The following is a 17,479-nucleotide window of genomic DNA, read 5'->3' as shown; positions in this document are numbered from 1 at the left end:
CGTTGATCAGTCATGGGACTGTAGTTGTACAGTACCATTTGTCTCCTTCTTCTTTAAAGTTCCTTTCTTTGAAGTTTTTTGTATGTGGTGTCAAAGCATATAACATCACCGAATATTGCATAGTCTGAAACCATTTTGGAGTCCGTCCAAAAAATATTAGTTATCAACTCATCCTCATCCACTTGAATTTAATAGAAGAAGTTCACATCTTCCGACACCTTTTTCTACATGCATTCTAATACTTCCCCCGTGTCACCTACCATCGCTTTTATTTTTCTCTTTGAGTACAAATGGTTTTTCATATCTTGAGGTGTAAAGCCAAGGTTTTCACTTCCACCTGCTTCTTTGGCCATCAAATCGATTGTTGCTTTATTTGAAATGCCAACTCACTTTGCGACCTCTGCATTTGCTATCTGTACTTCTGTCACTTTTCTCTGGGATCTCAAGTATTGGACCATGATTCCATTAGCAAGATTATGGTTATGTGAGGCCTCAAATTCATACACATCATAAAATCCATCTCTAAGGCTAATCTTCATACGGACATCACAACCACATTGTGTTTCAGGCCTACTGTAAGTGAATGTGTCCTCTCTTTTATCTTCCGGGCGATGACCTATAAGTTGTTGTAAATGTCTTACCAGACAAAGAAGTGATTAGAACTAAAAGAAAATAAAGAGAAAAATAGAGCATTAAGTGTGCTGCCGAAAAACTCAGAGTTCTTCATATGTTCTTCTTCGAGTGACAAAAAAGAGGGAGGGATCAAGACGAGATAATTGTGAGTGCTAACAGATATGTGTTTTTCCAAGATCGAGATTACCTAGTTCACACAACTTTTATGACTTGCAACTAAAGATTGTTAAGTATAATGTTGGAATTATCTTAAGACTCTGAACACATACTGAATTACATGCACCAATTAGTTCACCCAAGCCTAAGCTTATGGAGAAAAATTGGTTATATATTTCAACAATAGGAGACATGTATTGCAAATGGCCGAATACGACTAGTTTATTTGACTCAAATCATTTTTTTCTAGATGTGTTCATTGTTCTCAAAATTTATTTCATCATTCGTTACAAATTTATTTCAAGATTTATGAGTAATGACACATAGAACATATCCTAGCTTTTCAAGGAGATGTATCCATTGTTGATCATCCACTCCATACTCCAGTGGTTGTTCACATTCTTGAGAGTCCAATAGGCCCATCCAAACGTTGCCTTCCCATACACATCCATTTGTGCATTTGCAAACATCTCGAACTCTTGCTTGGTTGCATTGGGCACCTTCCACTCAGCCACCCATTCTCCTGCGGAAAACATGTCATCCATGTCACATGAGATATTTTTACTAAAGTCCTGCAGGAATGGGGATAAAAAAACCATGTTCCAAAATCAAAAGTGATTAGTTACACATACCTACGAAGGTGAGGGGGCCATTTTGCCTCGTGACAGTGTTGAGAGCGCTTGAGTAGTTGGTCTTGATGAAATCAATATTTTGTTGCACGGTGAAAGTATCGAACATGTTGTTGAACAACGCATAGTAATGCACGTCGATGACGGATCCGGATAACCCGCTGGCGAGCTCAAGGAGCTCCGTTGAGTCCGGGGATGACAGCCGGTTGGACATGATCACATAGGCCTTTGATGAGTGCTTCCTGACAGCGTTGTACCCGTCACGATAATATGTTTTCAGGCTCTCCAGGGATATGCCGGGCGCCAACGGCTCGTTCATTAGCTCAACCGCGAGGAGGCTTGGGCTTTTGGCATACCTAGATGCAAGAAAATCTATCACTTGCACGGTCTGTGCGTTGTTAGTATCGGTGGTGCCCCAGTCCTGCGAGCCGTCCTTGGAGGAGCTGTGCTCAAAGGGATTTTGCGATCGAGGTGCTGCGTGTAGGTCAATGATGACGCCCAGATTGTACTTCCTGTTCATACAGGCAAATTGAGCGTTTATAAAGCCGAATGTTTCAAAATAATAATTAAAATAAAAAGGAGGATAAACCCCAGGCCAAAACTTAATTAGATGACAAAAGCTTTAGTTTGCTCAAGATGATGCCAAGGTCAGTGTTCTGCCTGAATATTCCAACACTTGAGCCGATCGTTGATTCCATACATTAGCAAAAATAAATTGCAAGTTTTTGAAGGTTGCTTACTCTGCCCATTTGAATGTCTTGTCCAAGGTTTTAAGTGAACCTCCAACGCAAGGTGCAGGAGGTCTGGGGTCGTTAGCGATCCACCATCCCACTGGTATTCTCACTGCGGTCAGCCCGCTTTTGGAGATGAACCTGAAGTCATCTTCCACTATATATGTGCTCCAGTGGTTCTGCCAAACATGCAACATTCACAAAATTGAGGTGCCAAGAATGATACATATTCCTAACTTCCAGAGGGAGAACAATAGTACCTATTTCTAGCTATGCTATAAACCCTGCGAACTGCAAGTATCTACCTTGTCAAGACAAGAAAAACACACTGCATGCTCACTATAGTAGTAATAATAATAGTAATAGTAATAATGGTAGTAATAATAATAATAATAATAATAATAATAATAATAATAATAATAATGGTGATGATGATGACAATGATAATGATAATAATAAGAATAACACACAATCAGTTAGATAATATTACTATATTGCGATGAGCAAAGACTTAGTGTATCTTTTGCAATATGAATTATTCGCGGCACAATGATCGGCACTACTATTTCTTCGTTTCCTTGTGCAAGTGGACAAAGATATACTCCTAATACACAAGAAAATAAATTTAGGAGGGAAAGCCCTGAGGACATTGAGTGATCTCCACACCACACAGTACCTGATAAGCATAATCTACTAGTGTTGCTCCCTATATGTAGTTCTGAATTAAAAAATGGGGGTCAGCAAGTGGAGGACTGGGCGCAGTGATGTTGAATGTGTTTACCCTGAGAATTGATGTAGCCTTTGCCATCCCATAGCCGTTGCAGATTTGGTACTCCCCTTGGAGCCCCGAAACTCTGGTCACCGCAAACACCGATGGGTCGTCGTCGCCCCAGCTTGTGCTTTGGCCATAGTCCGCCGTCAACGAGCTATCTTTGTTTGCCTGTCATCAACAGAATTTAACAAACTAGTCAACATTGGAGGCTCGTGCTGAATAATGGAGTATCGTTTTTGAACGCACATGCAACTTGCTAGCAGACACTTGTTGCCCAGTTGGCAAATATTGTCAGGTAAACCCTGCGCTGTTTTAGGCTAGTTTTTAAGTTCGGTAGAATAAACTCACGATCTGTGAGCCTGTTCACCAGCGTGGGGCGCAAGTCTTTGCTTTCCTAGAGTTTAGGATCACCACCGAACCCCGTCGTGGGATGGCGCGGCAGCAGGGGTCCGTGGCGCGTTTGTAGGATCACGGGAGAGGGACGTTGGGATGGCAACGGCCATGACTCGATCGTGATCCGAGTCTGTAGCTAGCGCTCGGGGTTGTTAGTACCCCCTGTAACCAGAGTATAAATAAAGCAAGAGAAAAACGAGATAAGCAGCAAGTTTTACGCTGCACAAACCTCTCTCTCGAGCTCGTTCTAGCGCACTGAGTGAGTTCACGCGACGATCGGGAGAGTGGCTGACAATTGATATCAGAGCCTTACACGTTCCGGGAGGCCATGTCGAACGAACGGCAGCGCACGGCGTCGAACCCTCCCAACGGAGGGGAAGGGAACGGCGCACCAGGAGCGGCGCCAGGAGCTCCGGCGCCTCCTACCCCGACGCAGCCACGGGCGCGGAGCCGTGGACGCAGCGTCGTCAGGAGGGACGGCAACGAGGTGGTCGTCCACGAGCGGGTCGTGCAGGAGTGCACAAACTACGGCAGCACGATCGTCTACCCCACGCTCACCGCCACGAACTACGTCGAATGGTCCCTCATCATGAGGATCAACCTTCATGCCCAAGGCCTCTGGGAGGCCATGTCAGGCATGGGTGTACCCGGTGATCGCGAGGACATGGCAGCCCTCTCGGCGCTGCTGCGGGCCGTCCCACCAGAGATGATCCCGGTCCTCGCCGTCAAGGAAACCGCGCAGGAGGCGTGGGAGGCCGTCAGGCTCATGCGCATGGGGGTGAGCCGCGTTCACGAGGCGACCGCGCAACGCCTCCGCGGGGAGTTCGAGCAGATCGCCTTCAAGGAAGGTGAGACCCTCGACGCGTTCGGACTGCGGATCACCGCCCTCGTCAACAACCTGCGCTCGCTCGGGGACACCGTCGAAGAGGTAAAGGTAGTTCAGAAGATTCTCAGGGAGGTGCCCAGCCAGTACGTTCAGATCGCATGCTCCATCGAGACACTGCTTGATCTGAACGACCTGACTGTGGAGGAACTGATCGGGCGCCTACGATCGTCTGTCGAGCGGTGTTCAGGCGCCGCGACGGAAAATGCCGGCGGGCAACTTCTGCTCACTGAGCAGGAGTGGCTGGCGCGCAGGAAACAGCGCGAGCAAGGACAGGGCTCAGGCGCGAATGGAGGAAAACCCAAGCAGAAGGGCAAGCCGCAGGGACGGGGCCGCGACAACGATCGACGCGACTCCAGTGGCAAACGCAACATGTCGCAGGTAAAATGTTACAACTACAACAAATACGCCGGGCACATCTCCAGGGACTGCCCGGAACCACGGCGCGAACGAAAGGGCCAGCAAGCAAACCTGGCCAAGGTGGAGGAAGACGAGCCGGCCCTGCACCTCGCTAGGGCCTGCAGGTTCCACGACGACGACGACGGGCCCGCGCTCCTCATGTTTGTGGCAATCCCTGACGGCGAGGGGAAGTCACTGCAGGCGGGAGGTGCCGAGGCCACGCCCACGGCGACCAGCGGTCACGCCAGCACCGTGGAACTGGTCGAGGAACGCGTCTTCCTCACTAAGGAGGGCCAACCCGACGACATCTGGTTCTTGGATACGGGCGTGAGCAACCACATGACTGGTTGCGCGTCTTCCTTCACCGACCTGGACACCGGCGTCACCGGCACGGTGAAGTTCGGAGACGGTTCTGTCGTCGACATAAAAGGGCGAGGAACGATCCTGTTCTCGTGTCAGAACAGGGAGCACCGCGCGCTCACCAATGCCTACTACATCCCTCGTCTGCGCAGCAACATCGTCAGCTTCGGCCAGCTCGACGAGAGCGGCTGCAACGTCTTCATCCAGGGCGGCCTTCTCCACCTCTGGGATCGCCACAACCGTCTGCTGGCACGAGTACCACGAGCTCGGAACCGGCTGTATGTGGTCACTCTCAAGATCACGCAGCCGGTGTGCCTCGCCACACGCCACGAGGAGAATGCATGGAGGTGGCACACCAGATACGGCCACCTCAACTTCAACGCTCTCCGCCGGCTAGCCAGTCGCGGCATGGTGCGCGGCCTTCCGTCGATCGAGCACGTCGAGCAGCTGTACGATAGCTGCCTAGCAGGAAAGCAACGTCGAGCCCCCTTTCCGCAAGCCGCCAAGCACCGCGCCGAGGGCATCCTCGACCTCGTGCACGGGGACCTCTGCGGGCCAATCACGCCGGCGACCCCCGCCGGCAGGAGCTACTTCTTGCTGCTCGTCGACGACAAGAGCCGCTACATGTGGCTCACACTGCTCCGGACGAAGGACGAAGCGGCAAACGCAGTCAAGCAGCTCAAGGCGCACGCGGAGGTTGAGACGGGCCGCAAACTTCGCCTCCTTCGCACGGATCGCGGAGGCGAGTTCAACTCCATCACCTTCGCCTCCTACTGCGCCGATGAGGGAGTGGGGCGCCAGCTAACTGCGTCGTACTCCCTGCAGCAAAACGGGGTGGTGGAGCGACGGAACCAGACCATCGTCGCAACGGCGCGGAGCATCATGAAGGCGAAGGGGGTGCCCGCGAGGTTCTGGGCGAGGCGGTGAGCACGGCGGTGTTCCTGCTGAACCGCTCGCCTACGAAGAGCGTCGACGGCAAGACGCCGTTTGAGGTATGGCATGGACACAAACCAAACATATGCTACCTTCGTGTCTTTGGCTGTGTTTTCCATGTCAAGACGGTGAAATCACACCCGGCCAAGCTGGACGACCAGAGGACCCCTATGGTGTTTTTCGGGTATGAACCTGGCCCGGCTGCATACCGGGTGTATGACCCATCACGGCAGCGCATCCACGTCACCAGGGACGTGGTGTTCGACAAACAGGCAAGCTGGAACTGGACGGAGGAGGGAGCAGCGGCCACCACGGCCCCCTTCACCGTCGACCTCTACACGCATACGACGACGCGCTCGCTGCCACGCGCGGCGACCTCCGCTGAGACAGACAGCGCACGCCGAAGCCCTTCTGTACCAGCAGAGCGCGTACGAGACCCTGGACCGGCGGGCCCATCTCCTTCACCGTCACCAGCAGCGTCACCACCCTCACCTGAACCACGGGCGGTGTCGCCGGAAGAAGCACCGACGCCGACGCAGCTCCAACACCCCATGACGGCGCGGTCGCGCAACGACATCGTGCAGCCGAAGACCTTCGAGGACTACGTGATGGTGCATGAGGATGAGCTCGACCCCGACGCAGCCGAGGAGGAAGAACTCCACCTTGGGGTCATGGGTGAGCTACTCACGTTCGCCGAAGCCGAGCGTGATGCAAACTAGAGACGCGCCATGGACGAGGAGATGGCGTCGATCATCGACAACGAGACATGGCGCTTCACTGATCTTCCTGCGGGTTTTCGGCCCATCGGACTCAAGTGGGTCTACAAGCTCAAGCGGGACGCTAACGGTGATGTCCAGAAGCACAAAGCCAGGCTCGTCGCGAAGGGATACGTCCAGAGGCAGGGAGTGGACTTTGAGGAGGTTTTTGCCCCAGTGGCACGCCTCGAATCAGTCCACCTACTGCTCGCTCTGGCAGCTCAAGAAGGGTGGCCCGTCCACCACATGGACGTCAAGAGCGCCTTCCTCAACGGCGATCTCCACGAGGAGGTGTACGTAGCGCAGCCTCCCGGCTACACCGTCGCTGGAAAGGAAGGCAAAGTGCTGCGCCTGGACAAGGCGCTCTACGGCCTGCGACAGGCACCACGTGCGTGGTACTCCAAGCTTGACAGCTGCCTTGTAGAGCTGGGGTTCAGGAGAAGCGACTCCGAGCACGCCATCTACGGGCGCGGCGCCGGGACAGCAAGGCTGCTCGTCGGTGTCTACGTCGACGATCTCATCATCACGGGCAACGACAAGCTGGAGATCACTCGATTCAAGGAGGAGATGAAGAAGCTTTTTCGCATGAGCGATTTGGGGCTGCTCAGTTTCTACCTCGGCATCGAGGTGAAGCAGGAAGCAAGTTCCATCTCGCTGAGCCAGGCCGCCTACGCCGTGAAGATCCTCGACAAGAGCGGCATGGTAGGGTGTAGACCCTGCCCCATGCCCATGCAGCCACGGCCAAGGCTCAGCAAGGAAAGCACCGCGCCGGCCACCGACGCAACGGAGTACCGCAACGTCGTCGGGATCCTGCGGTACTTGGTGCACACACGCCCCGACATCGCCTACTCAGTGGGCTACGTCAGTCGGTTCATGGAGTCCCCCACCACGGAGCACCTGGCAGCCGTCAAGCAAATCCTCCGGTACGTCGCCGGAACACTGCACTTCGGTTGCCAGTACACGAAGGGAGACAGACACGCGACGCTGAACGGGTACAGCGACAGCGATCACGCGAGCGACATAGACATCCGCAAGAGCACCACCGGCGTTCTCTTCTTTCTGGGGCCAAATCTCATCAGTTGGCAATCCCTAAAACAGAAGGTGGTTGCGCTCTCCTCCTGCGAGGCAGAGTTCATCGCCGCAACGACGGCGGCATGCCAGGGCATCTGGCTGGCTCGGCTTCTTGGAGAACTGCAGAACAAGAAGGCCGAGAAGATCAAACTGAAGGTGGACAACAAGTCCGCGATCTCCCTCTGCAAGAACCCCATTTTTCACGACCGAAGCAAACACATCGACATAAGATATCACTTCATCAGGGAGTGCGTGGAAGAGGGGCGCGTGGAGGTCGAGTTCATCGACACTGACGGACAACTCGCGGACTTGCTGACAAAGGCACTAGGGCGTGTCAAGTTTCAGGAGCTGCGAGCTGCAATCGGCGTCGCTGGGATCAAGTAAACAACTCAGGGGTTAGGGAGTGATTGTCAGGTAAACTCTGCGCTGTTTTAGGCTAGTTTTTAAGTTCAGTAGAATAAACCCACGATCTGTGAGCCTGTTCACCGGCGTGGGGCGCAAGTCTTTGCTTTCCTAGAGTTTAGGATCACCATCGAACCCCGTCGTGGGATGGCGCGGCAGCAGGGTCCGTGGCGCGTTTGTAGGATCACGCGAGAGGGACGTTGGGATGGCAACGGCCATGACTCGATCGTGATCCGAGTCTATAGCTAGCGCTCGGGGTTGTTAGTACCCGTGTAACCAGAGTATAAATAAAGCAAGAGAAAAACGAGATAAGCAGCAAGTTTTACGCTGCACAAACCTTTCTCTGGAGCTCGTTCGAGCGCATTGAGTGAGTTCACGCGATGATCATCGGGAGAGTGGCTGACAAATATAGTACAGTACGAGGAGTGCAGAGCTGCCCAACATATGCAGTATTTCGTATGAATAATACGGTATTATCTTTAATTATTTATTACCTGCAAGAAGAGCCCGTTGGGCGCCATGATCCGCATCTTGTACTGGTCGCCGGGGCTGCGGACCAACCGGAACGTCTCCGACCGCCCCGGCGTCGCCGCGGTCGCGACCAGCGAGCCGTCGCTCTGGACGCCCACGAACTGGTTGCCGAACACTTTGAAGTTGAATGTCACCTCGTTGATCCGCCACATCTTGAATGTCTCCCAGCCAGACGCCTGAGGCCGGTTCGCCACCAGCGCCGCGCCGCCGCCATTCTCAGCGGCCACGTAGGCGTTCTGCGTCACCGACTTGAACTGCAGCTGCGTGCCGTCCTGTACGTACGTACATCCGCGTGTGCTGATCGGTCAAGAAACTAGAAACAGAGCGCCATGGCGGCATGCATGTGCAAAGCTGCGAGTGCGACCTTAGTTACCAGAAGATCGTTGTTGGGGATGCCGTCGAAGAGGGACGGCAGGATCCAGCCCTCCGTCACCAGCCACCCGCCGAGGTTCACCGCCCGGACGGGGAGACGGGGAGCAGCCATAGCCGCCGAGCTTCGGGAGAGGAAGCACAACACGAGGAGAAAGGAACAGTGCTTCCTCCGATCCACTGGGCTCGGTTGCTTGCAAGTTGCAAGGCAATTGCTCGGTGCCGTGCCCTTCCCTGCCGTGCTCTGCTCGCTTATAATAGCTCATGGCTGATGATTACCTATTAAGATATGATGGGCCTCTTGGATGCATGAACACAAGATTGGAACGGGAGGGTTTCCTTCCACTAACGATAACAATCCGGGACCGGCGGTCAAAACTAATGGCTAGCACGAACTACGGTGGTTTCGCACTTGGGTAGTATTGCTCCGTCCAGGAGCAAGTCCTCCATTTACCTGCCACCTCCTCTTCGTCATTCATGATGGATGGTGTGCCGACTAGCGAAGTTCTATGAGAGCAGCTGGTTTTTAGGGGTGTCCGGCGTGGATCGAGACGCGGTGTTGTTATCTATCAGGGCAGACGCTTGCGCTTTATAGTATTGTATCATCGTTGTTGGCTGTTCCTGGATGGTTGGACTTGTACGTGTGTGGTGTTCGTGATACGTTCGTTGTGAAACGAATGCTAGTCGTTTAGGCGTACTCTTAAAAAGAAGTATTGCCTCGTCCGTTCCACTATTCAAAGTTTTAGGGTTGTTTTAAGTCAAAACATGTTCCACTTACATTAACGTGGCCCAAAGCGTTCTCTGTCTCGTCCTTTTCCGATTTGAAAACTCAAGGGCCACTAATCTGGCATGTGGCCCCATGCTACTAATTTAAACTAGTAGAATGTCCGTGCATTGTTATAATGAATGAAATAAATAATTAAAGTTGGCTCGAAGCTCATTTCTCTCTCATAAGTCTGGTTGTGTTCAGACATCACACATACACCCATCAACCTCCTCAATATTCAACTGTCTGAATAGTCCTAGCTTCCAATAATTCAGCCCATAGACAGGGGAGAAATATGATTGTCCGGAATATACATCATGTTATCTCCAACACGCGATCCCAACTACACACCCCATGATGCACCCTTTTGTTTTGCTGTCGGATATTCCTCGCCGACGCCCTCTCCTTTTAAAACGGATGACGGCCATCTCACATTCGTCTTGGCACCATCTCTCCTTCACATTGTAATTTCCCATGGCCCGTCAATGAGGAGTTCCCCGCTAACCGCCCGACTCTCCGTCCCGATCCACCGCCGCGGTTTCATGCCGATCTACCACCGCTTACAAGGGGGGCGAGGCATGCGCCACCCGTGATGCGCCCTTAGCCAAGATGGCAGATTAGATGCCCGCCGAGCCATTGCCATGTTGTAACATTACAGTTGAATGTCGTGCATTACGACGAAATAAAAATATGATGTATGTTGTTTGGCATGCAACTAATACGTCATTGTATGTGTTATTAACTCCAACTATGAGAATCCACATAATACTTATTTTCTCCAACTATGAGAATCCTCATTGTGGTCCATCACAAATATGATGATAATTGGCCTTATGATTAATAAAAGGACAATGTAATTCAACTATTCAACCCAGTGCATCTTAGTGAAATCACATATTTATTCGTCCTCTCCACTTTAATTCACGCGTTCTGCTTTCTTCCTCTAACCAACCAGCTGATCCAGATCTGCAAAAAGGAATAAAATTTAAAGCAATTTAACATAGCAACACATCACTCATATACTATATATTTGCAAAAAATGTGATCATGTTCCTAGCAAATACCTTTCATTGAGATACTTATTATTACACGTGCATTGTTCCATTCACTCAGTGATAAATGGATAATATTTTCGAACAAAAATACAAGTTCTGAACTACAAAGTGATCAAACATGGAACTACCATGAATATTGTATAAATGTATAATATTGCTACTAACTCAGCAGATGGAACTACCATGAATATTAATATTAGCCTTGACACTTGTCTATAGATGGTATCACGTTTGTCTTCATTTTAAGAATATATATGTAAGATCACTTTCGTGCTATTTTGAATAGTTAAATTGGCAATGTTCCTCAATCAAAGTTCAACATAAGGCCTTTAATTAAAGTTGGCCATCATTCTTGTTTTATGCCCTTTTTATTTGGATAAACACAAAAGCTTTGAGTGAGTTTACCAAAGAACTCTAAGCTAATTAAGTTTACACATAAACTCAAAATTGCAAGGAAAAATGGACAAGCATAAAGTTGCATGTTCAAAAGGTTTCTTTTGCAAACTTAGCCGCTAACAATGGTTATCCAACAACAAGCAAAAAGGATAATATAATCATAAAATATTATGCTAGAACGAATCTTGTTGCATGAAAATTTGTATCATAAATCATGTTTAGTACCCAAGCAACTTTATACAATATTAAATAAACTCTTAGAGAATAATCAAATGGCGAGGTGAACAAGATCTCTAGCTCCTACCAAGATTTCAATGTTTTATGGGTATGTGCATCATCTAATGCACATGCCCAAGTGCCCCCTTTAAGAAAAAAGAAGTCATTGTTTTCTTGTTCGGGGGGAGGCCTTTGACCAAGAATATTTCACCTAGAAGGATGGCATATATTCATAAAATGGTTAATACATTAAATGGAGTAGGGAAAACTTAATGTCATAGCAGGATAAATGTAGGTCTCGGTTCGGGAGGAAGTAGTAATAAGCACAAAGATGGATCTACCCGACAAGTAATATTTTTCTCAAAGTATATGTAGAAGTAGTACACAAACATGAAAAAATAGTTCTGACATGCAATTTTAAGAAAGCTATTACAGGTTTATTGCACTCCTGACTACAATATTTTTTAAAGGTTCCCCACATGCTTATTGGACTTCTGAATAATTTATTTGGACAGTTATAGAAGCCTCTAAAGCATGTTTAGTGAAATATTTGAATCTCGGGCATATAGAAATCCACTACTGCTGCCGAAGTTGACCAACTACATCCTTATCTTATATAGGCAAAATCAGGGACCAAAGAACCATCTCTTCCTTATGCATAACATCTAGAACCCCAGTACTACTTAAGTTGATCAACTACATCCTTCTCTAATATATACAGGATAAATCATAAATCAGTGGACCATATGTTTTCGATGTTGTGCCTCCCTTTTGTGTTGTATGTTTGATCATTAGCATTTATTTTCATCATTGTGCTAGTAGTCATGTTCTAAAATTTCCAACTATAGTACTGCTCCGCCTACATCTTAATATATTATGGCTCCGCTATAAAGTTGACAAAATCCTAACATATTTGTTATACTATATTACAAATTTACAATACCAATTTTTTACCTCTAAGAGTCTCGTAACTTGCATGAATTCTTGATGGTGCAGTTGTCACGGAATAGCGCTTCTAGATGACTTCAACCACAATAATACATGTCACATATTACCTCCAAGTGAAGAGTTCAACGAAGTGCAAAACTTTAAATATCTAAAAAACTATAAAAATAACATAAGTGTATTTATTTTGCATGCCCCACCATTTAGCTGCTAATGTTTGATGTTAAGTACTCCCTCCGTACGAAATTCCTTGACGCTCAAATCATATGCATTGGAGAGACAAGTAATTCCAAACGGAGGAAGTAATAATCAGTTGTCCATCCAATTCAATTCAACAAAGCCTCACAAAAACCATATTTACCCATGAACGAGATTAGTTGCTTGTCTTTGGAACACCTCATCTAATCTCTAGAAACATTTACTTCTGAATAGTACATCGTAATGCTTCTTCATATCCACATTGTTCATCTCCCCGTATCATTAATTAGCAGACTTTTCCTCTTTGCTAAAAACAAAGGGCAACCTCTAATGGGAGTGTAGTGTCACACCTGCGAAAGGACACAGAAGCCACATACCTTTAGATCAGAAGGCTCTACCTGTGGAAAGAGTCCAAGGTGTTTCCAATACTAGTGCACCTTTGTGGCCATCGAACACGAATGGGTGTGCCAGGAAGTGGAGCGAATCGAGCCCCAGTCCATCAATGCCGTGGCACCCTATGAGCAAGCAGTCCAGCATACGCGTTCATGCGTCCTCCGTCTCCCCGCAACGGACGAACGTTGCCAGATTCAACAGATCCCACACCAGCTTTGACTCCATGAGGTACAGGTCCCTCTTCCCATGACGAGCGCTACCCGTCCGTCCTCGAGATCCATCTTATTGATCCTGCTGCTCGCCACACATTCCGTCTCCGCTGGATCACGACCAAGAAGAAAGGCAGCAAAATAAGGTGCAACAAGGATAAGTACTTCACAACTATAGCGTATAAGATTCTCCATGTCAAAAAAGACCTCTCAGACGGTGGCCCTCGACTTCGACGCCAATCCTACGCGCCTCTCAGCAATGTCCACCGACCATCGACGTGTGCAAGAGAGATCCAGGATTTTTTGTTGCGGAAATATCCCACTTCTACCAAGTGCAGCCCCTCAACGTGACCACCATCGATGTCGCCGCCTCTAATTCCTAGGGGCACGAAGCTAAGGACCGTAGGTAGAGGTCGGCCGAAAGAGGAGAGGTGTGGTGGAAGAAAATATGAGGGAGCTACGGAAGGGGGGAGAGTTCGGTATTTTCAAATAATGTTCGAAATATCAAGATTTTGTTCAATTTCTAAACTAAGTTTGTGTCTGAATATTGTTCTTAAATTTTGAAAAATGTTCTTGCTTCTAAAAATATTCCAAATTTCAAAAAATGTTGTTTTTCAAACTTTGTTCATAAATTAAAAAAATGTTCCTAATTTTTAGAAAATGTTCTTCAAATTTTAAAAAATGTTTTTATGTAAATTATAAAATAAAAGGAAAAAGGAAAGAAGAAACGAAAAAAAAGATATAAGCATAAAAGGAAAAAAGAAACAGAAAAAAAGAAAGAAGGAAATTATCAGATTTTTTGAGACAAAAAACAACAGTGGGCAAGCCCAAAATAGGAGCTTCTTTCTAGCTTGGCGTGTGTGGAGCCCATAATAAGTCTGGGAACGGGGTCACATGAGGAGAATGTTTAGGAAAGGAGCATGTAAGGAAAGAGGCAAACCCTATTTGGCGCGCTGCAAGCGTAGGTTATAGTGCAATTTTTCTAACCGACGCCTGCAACCGCGCGAACTGGGCGCGGCCCATAATATCTGTTTTCGGTGGTAAAAATGAATGTGATGAGGATTCAATCCTGTGATCTCTCAGAGATTCCCACAAAGCAACAACCATCCGACCATTAACTATTAGTTGTTCTACTACGGCTTCTTCCATCTTTTCTTCTAGAACGCCCTTTTCTTTTTTCCATTTCTTTTCTATTTTAATTTTTCGTCTTTCTTTTTTTATTCGGAAGGGTTTTGTTCTGTTTTTTACTATTTGATTTGTTTTTTTTATTTTTTATTTGAAACATTTTTTTGGTTTTGTTCTTTTTCTTTTTCAAATTCGATAAACTCTTTTTACAATTTGCTGAATTTTTTCAAAATCTGTGAACTTATTTTAAATTTGATGTACATATTTTAAAATTCTTGAACTTTTATAACATAAAATATTTATAAACTTTATGAACATTTTTGCTGAAATCGTTGAACTTGTTTGTAAAATCGTGAACGTATTTTAAAATTCGGGAACTTTTTTCAAAATCAATGAACTATTTTTAAATATTTATGCACATTTTTTTTAAATCGGTGAACGTTTTTTGAATATCGGTGAAGATATTTTAAATTCGTGATTTTTTATCAGATTCAATGAACTATTTTCAAAAATTGATGAACTCTTTTTTTAAATCGGTGAACTTTTTTTAAAAATCGGTGAACATATTTTAAAATTCGTGATTTTTTTCCAAAATAAATAAACTATTTTTAAAAATTTATGAATTGTTTTTCCAAAATTGACGATTTTGTTTCGAATTTTGTAAATTATTTGAAAATCTATGAATATATTCTAAACAGCTGTGAATATTTTTGCATAATCACTGAACTTTTTGCAAATCTGATTCAGTGATTTTTCATTCAATAAAATTTTAATATACATTTTGTAATTCATGTTTTAGAAAATCAATGAATTTTTTTCAAGGCCTGCAACGGGACATCAGGAGATGTTTGATAGACCGGCCCAGGGGGCGCTGCTGGCCTGCAGCACCGTATAGGAGCTGCCAATGAAAGAAGCAGTCGTTGCTGCAGAGATACTGAATAGAGGACGGGCTCCATGGTGTCCGTTTTAAAATATCATTTTTCCACAGCCCAAAAAATCTGAAGAAACATTATACATATAAAAATACGTGTATAACACGTTTGAGAAAAGTTTTGTAGCAATATACTTTCATATGTGGTGTATACATAAAAAACAAATAAAAAATGAAATAGGCCCTTTTTTTTATTTTTGTTGGACCGGATTTTTGTTATTTGTGTGTAGCTTGCAAAAAATATTTTTTTTGAACGAAATTTTACAGATCCACAGTGAATATGTATAACTTTTCACATATTTATTTTTGTATTTTTATAAAATATAAAAAATATCATTTTTGCATCTTTTGAAATAAAGTCCTCCATGAAACGCGTCCTCCAAAAAGTCGCACTCTTCTGCTTCTCAGGTAGAACAAGAAGGGTTCAACGCACCAGACCTAGTTCCATTGTAAGTTGTGGGAAGGTGAGTCCGGTCCCGGCCATGAGCAACGTCGCGTCGATGGCAATGCAAATATTTGCATATCGAGGATGCCTATGCAGTTCTTGTCGACCGGGCTCGCGGTCGCCATCAGTGCGAAATGTATCTTCTTGATCAGAGTATTGACGCCAGCAACGTGCCGGCATGCCATAGACCGGCATGCCATAGACGTCCCCAACATGATGTTGTACTCGACTCTCCGCATGTTCATGTCGGTATCCGATCTTCAATGGCTGGATGTCACTGGACCAAGGAGTGAGGATGATCCTACCCGGTGTGATTACATCCCACCACCATCACGCACAAGCGGTCGTCGGTGGAGTTAAATGCATAAACTCATTACTCGAGTAAAACTACCCGAGTACACTAGCTCATAGCTCTTGTAAAACTAGCATTTCACAAATATGACACTTTGTATCGCATCAGAATTTTGACAGTGACAAGAAATATCAAACTCAAATTTGATATGGTTTTAACATGGCCAATCACATGCAGGCCGACAACGGTGGACGGCGCGCCGCTAACAGCTGTTAACGGCCGTAGGGACCGAGCCTGTTTACCCGTCCCTAAGAGGAAACGGTGTCGTTGCCATCCTCTCCTCTCGCTCAATCGCTCACTCCTCTCTGCCTCGCTCTCCTCTGTGCCGCCATCGCCACCCAACCTCACCGCCACTGCCGCCCAACCTCGCCACCGCTGCCGCAATGCCTTCTTGGGCAAACTCGGAGGATTGCAGTGACGACAAAATGCTCAACTTCACCGACGAGGTAATGCCCTTTCGTTGTACTATCTCTGTTTTATAGCCTACGGTTAGGGATTTCAGACCGGGTAATTATTAGGTAATTTTCGCTTTGATATAATTTGGACCGGATTGAGGGTATTTACCAGTCCCAATTCCTTTTGAACTCAATCCAGCCCCTCCTAGCTATAGACGACTCGGAATTTGAAGGCGATTCTTGAGACGACAGAGGAAGGACGTGTTGAGTGCTAATGCCAGAAAATAGCCAAGAAATTCTTAGCATTCCAATGTGGGATAACAAGGATGAGGTTTTACGGGTGTGGTCAAGATGTAAGTTGCAATCACCACAACTAGAGAAAAGCCTAGTAGTAGTGTGGGTTTTTCCCATATCAATAGCAAGGGTCGCCGTGCTTCTGCTAGGGCGCTACAACTAACAGTCAGCAGTAATGCGGGTCATGTCTTTGCTACTAGTAATTAAAATATCAGTAGCACTATTTTTTAACTCGCTACTACTAACTGTTAGCAGCGCGGTTCTGTACCCCGCGCTACTACTAATCGAGCGTATTTTCTTTTTTATATTTATGTTATATTTACACATGATTATACATATTAATATACAACATCGGTAATAATTATGCAAGAAACAAGGATCCCCATCATTTATTTTATTCTGCATATTCCACTAGATGAGCCTGGAAATAGTCCCAATGAACCGACGACAAAGAGTGGATGGGTTGTCCAGATTCGCCTACCGGTGGTTCAGAGACTCTCTGGTGTATAACATGATAGCCTAGCCAAGAATTGGTCACAAAATTATGATGGTGAATCTACACGTGAAGAGTACGTGTGATGCACACTCTTACTTGCACATACATAGTTGGCAAGGACCATAGTAAGGCCAACCATGTTGTCGCAGCTGAATCACGGTCGAAAGGATGCCCGCATGGTTGGTTTTGGTCATTGGTGACAGTCTCCATGGATTAATGATTGCCTTGATTTATATGCGAAGGATT

The 17,479-nt window shown here is 46.8% G+C and overlaps 1 protein-coding gene across 1 annotated transcript; it reads right to left on the bottom strand.

The window, feature by feature from the left end:
* Positions 1 to 1,068: 1,068 nt before the first annotated feature.
* LOC123396258 (glucan 1,3-beta-glucosidase-like) lies at positions 1,069 to 15,891 on the bottom strand. The gene is made up of 7 exons (XM_045091253.1): positions 15,685 to 15,891; positions 9,022 to 9,261; positions 8,612 to 8,920; positions 2,931 to 3,089; positions 2,159 to 2,328; positions 1,422 to 1,930; positions 1,069 to 1,312 (listed from the first exon to the last, which is right to left on the bottom strand). Exons 1-7 carry the CDS (start codon positions 15,889 to 15,891, stop codon positions 1,125 to 1,127), a joined length of 1,782 nt encoding a protein of 593 aa, XP_044947188.1. The 3' UTR covers positions 1,069 to 1,124.
* Positions 15,892 to 17,479: the final 1,588 nt, after the last annotated feature.

Source organism: Hordeum vulgare, chromosome 5H (genome assembly GCF_904849725.1).
Source record: "Hordeum vulgare subsp. vulgare chromosome 5H, MorexV3_pseudomolecules_assembly, whole genome shotgun sequence".
Lineage (NCBI taxonomy): Eukaryota > Viridiplantae > Streptophyta > Magnoliopsida > Poales > Poaceae > Hordeum > Hordeum vulgare.
This window is presented reverse-complemented; position numbering and strand designations above follow the sequence as displayed.

Coding starts and splice junctions, on each gene's coding strand:
- LOC123396258 (XM_045091253.1), bottom strand. CDS start 15,891: ATGCCGGTCTATGGCATGCCGGCACGTTGCTGGCGTCAATACTCTGAT. Junction 8,921..9,021: donor TCCCCAACAACGATCTTCTG/GTAACTAAGGTC, acceptor ACGTACGTACAG/GACGGCACGCAGCTGCAGTT. Junction 1,313..1,421: donor TGGCCCCCTCACCTTCGTAG/GTATGTGTAACT, acceptor TGTTTTCCGCAG/GAGAATGGGTGGCTGAGTGG.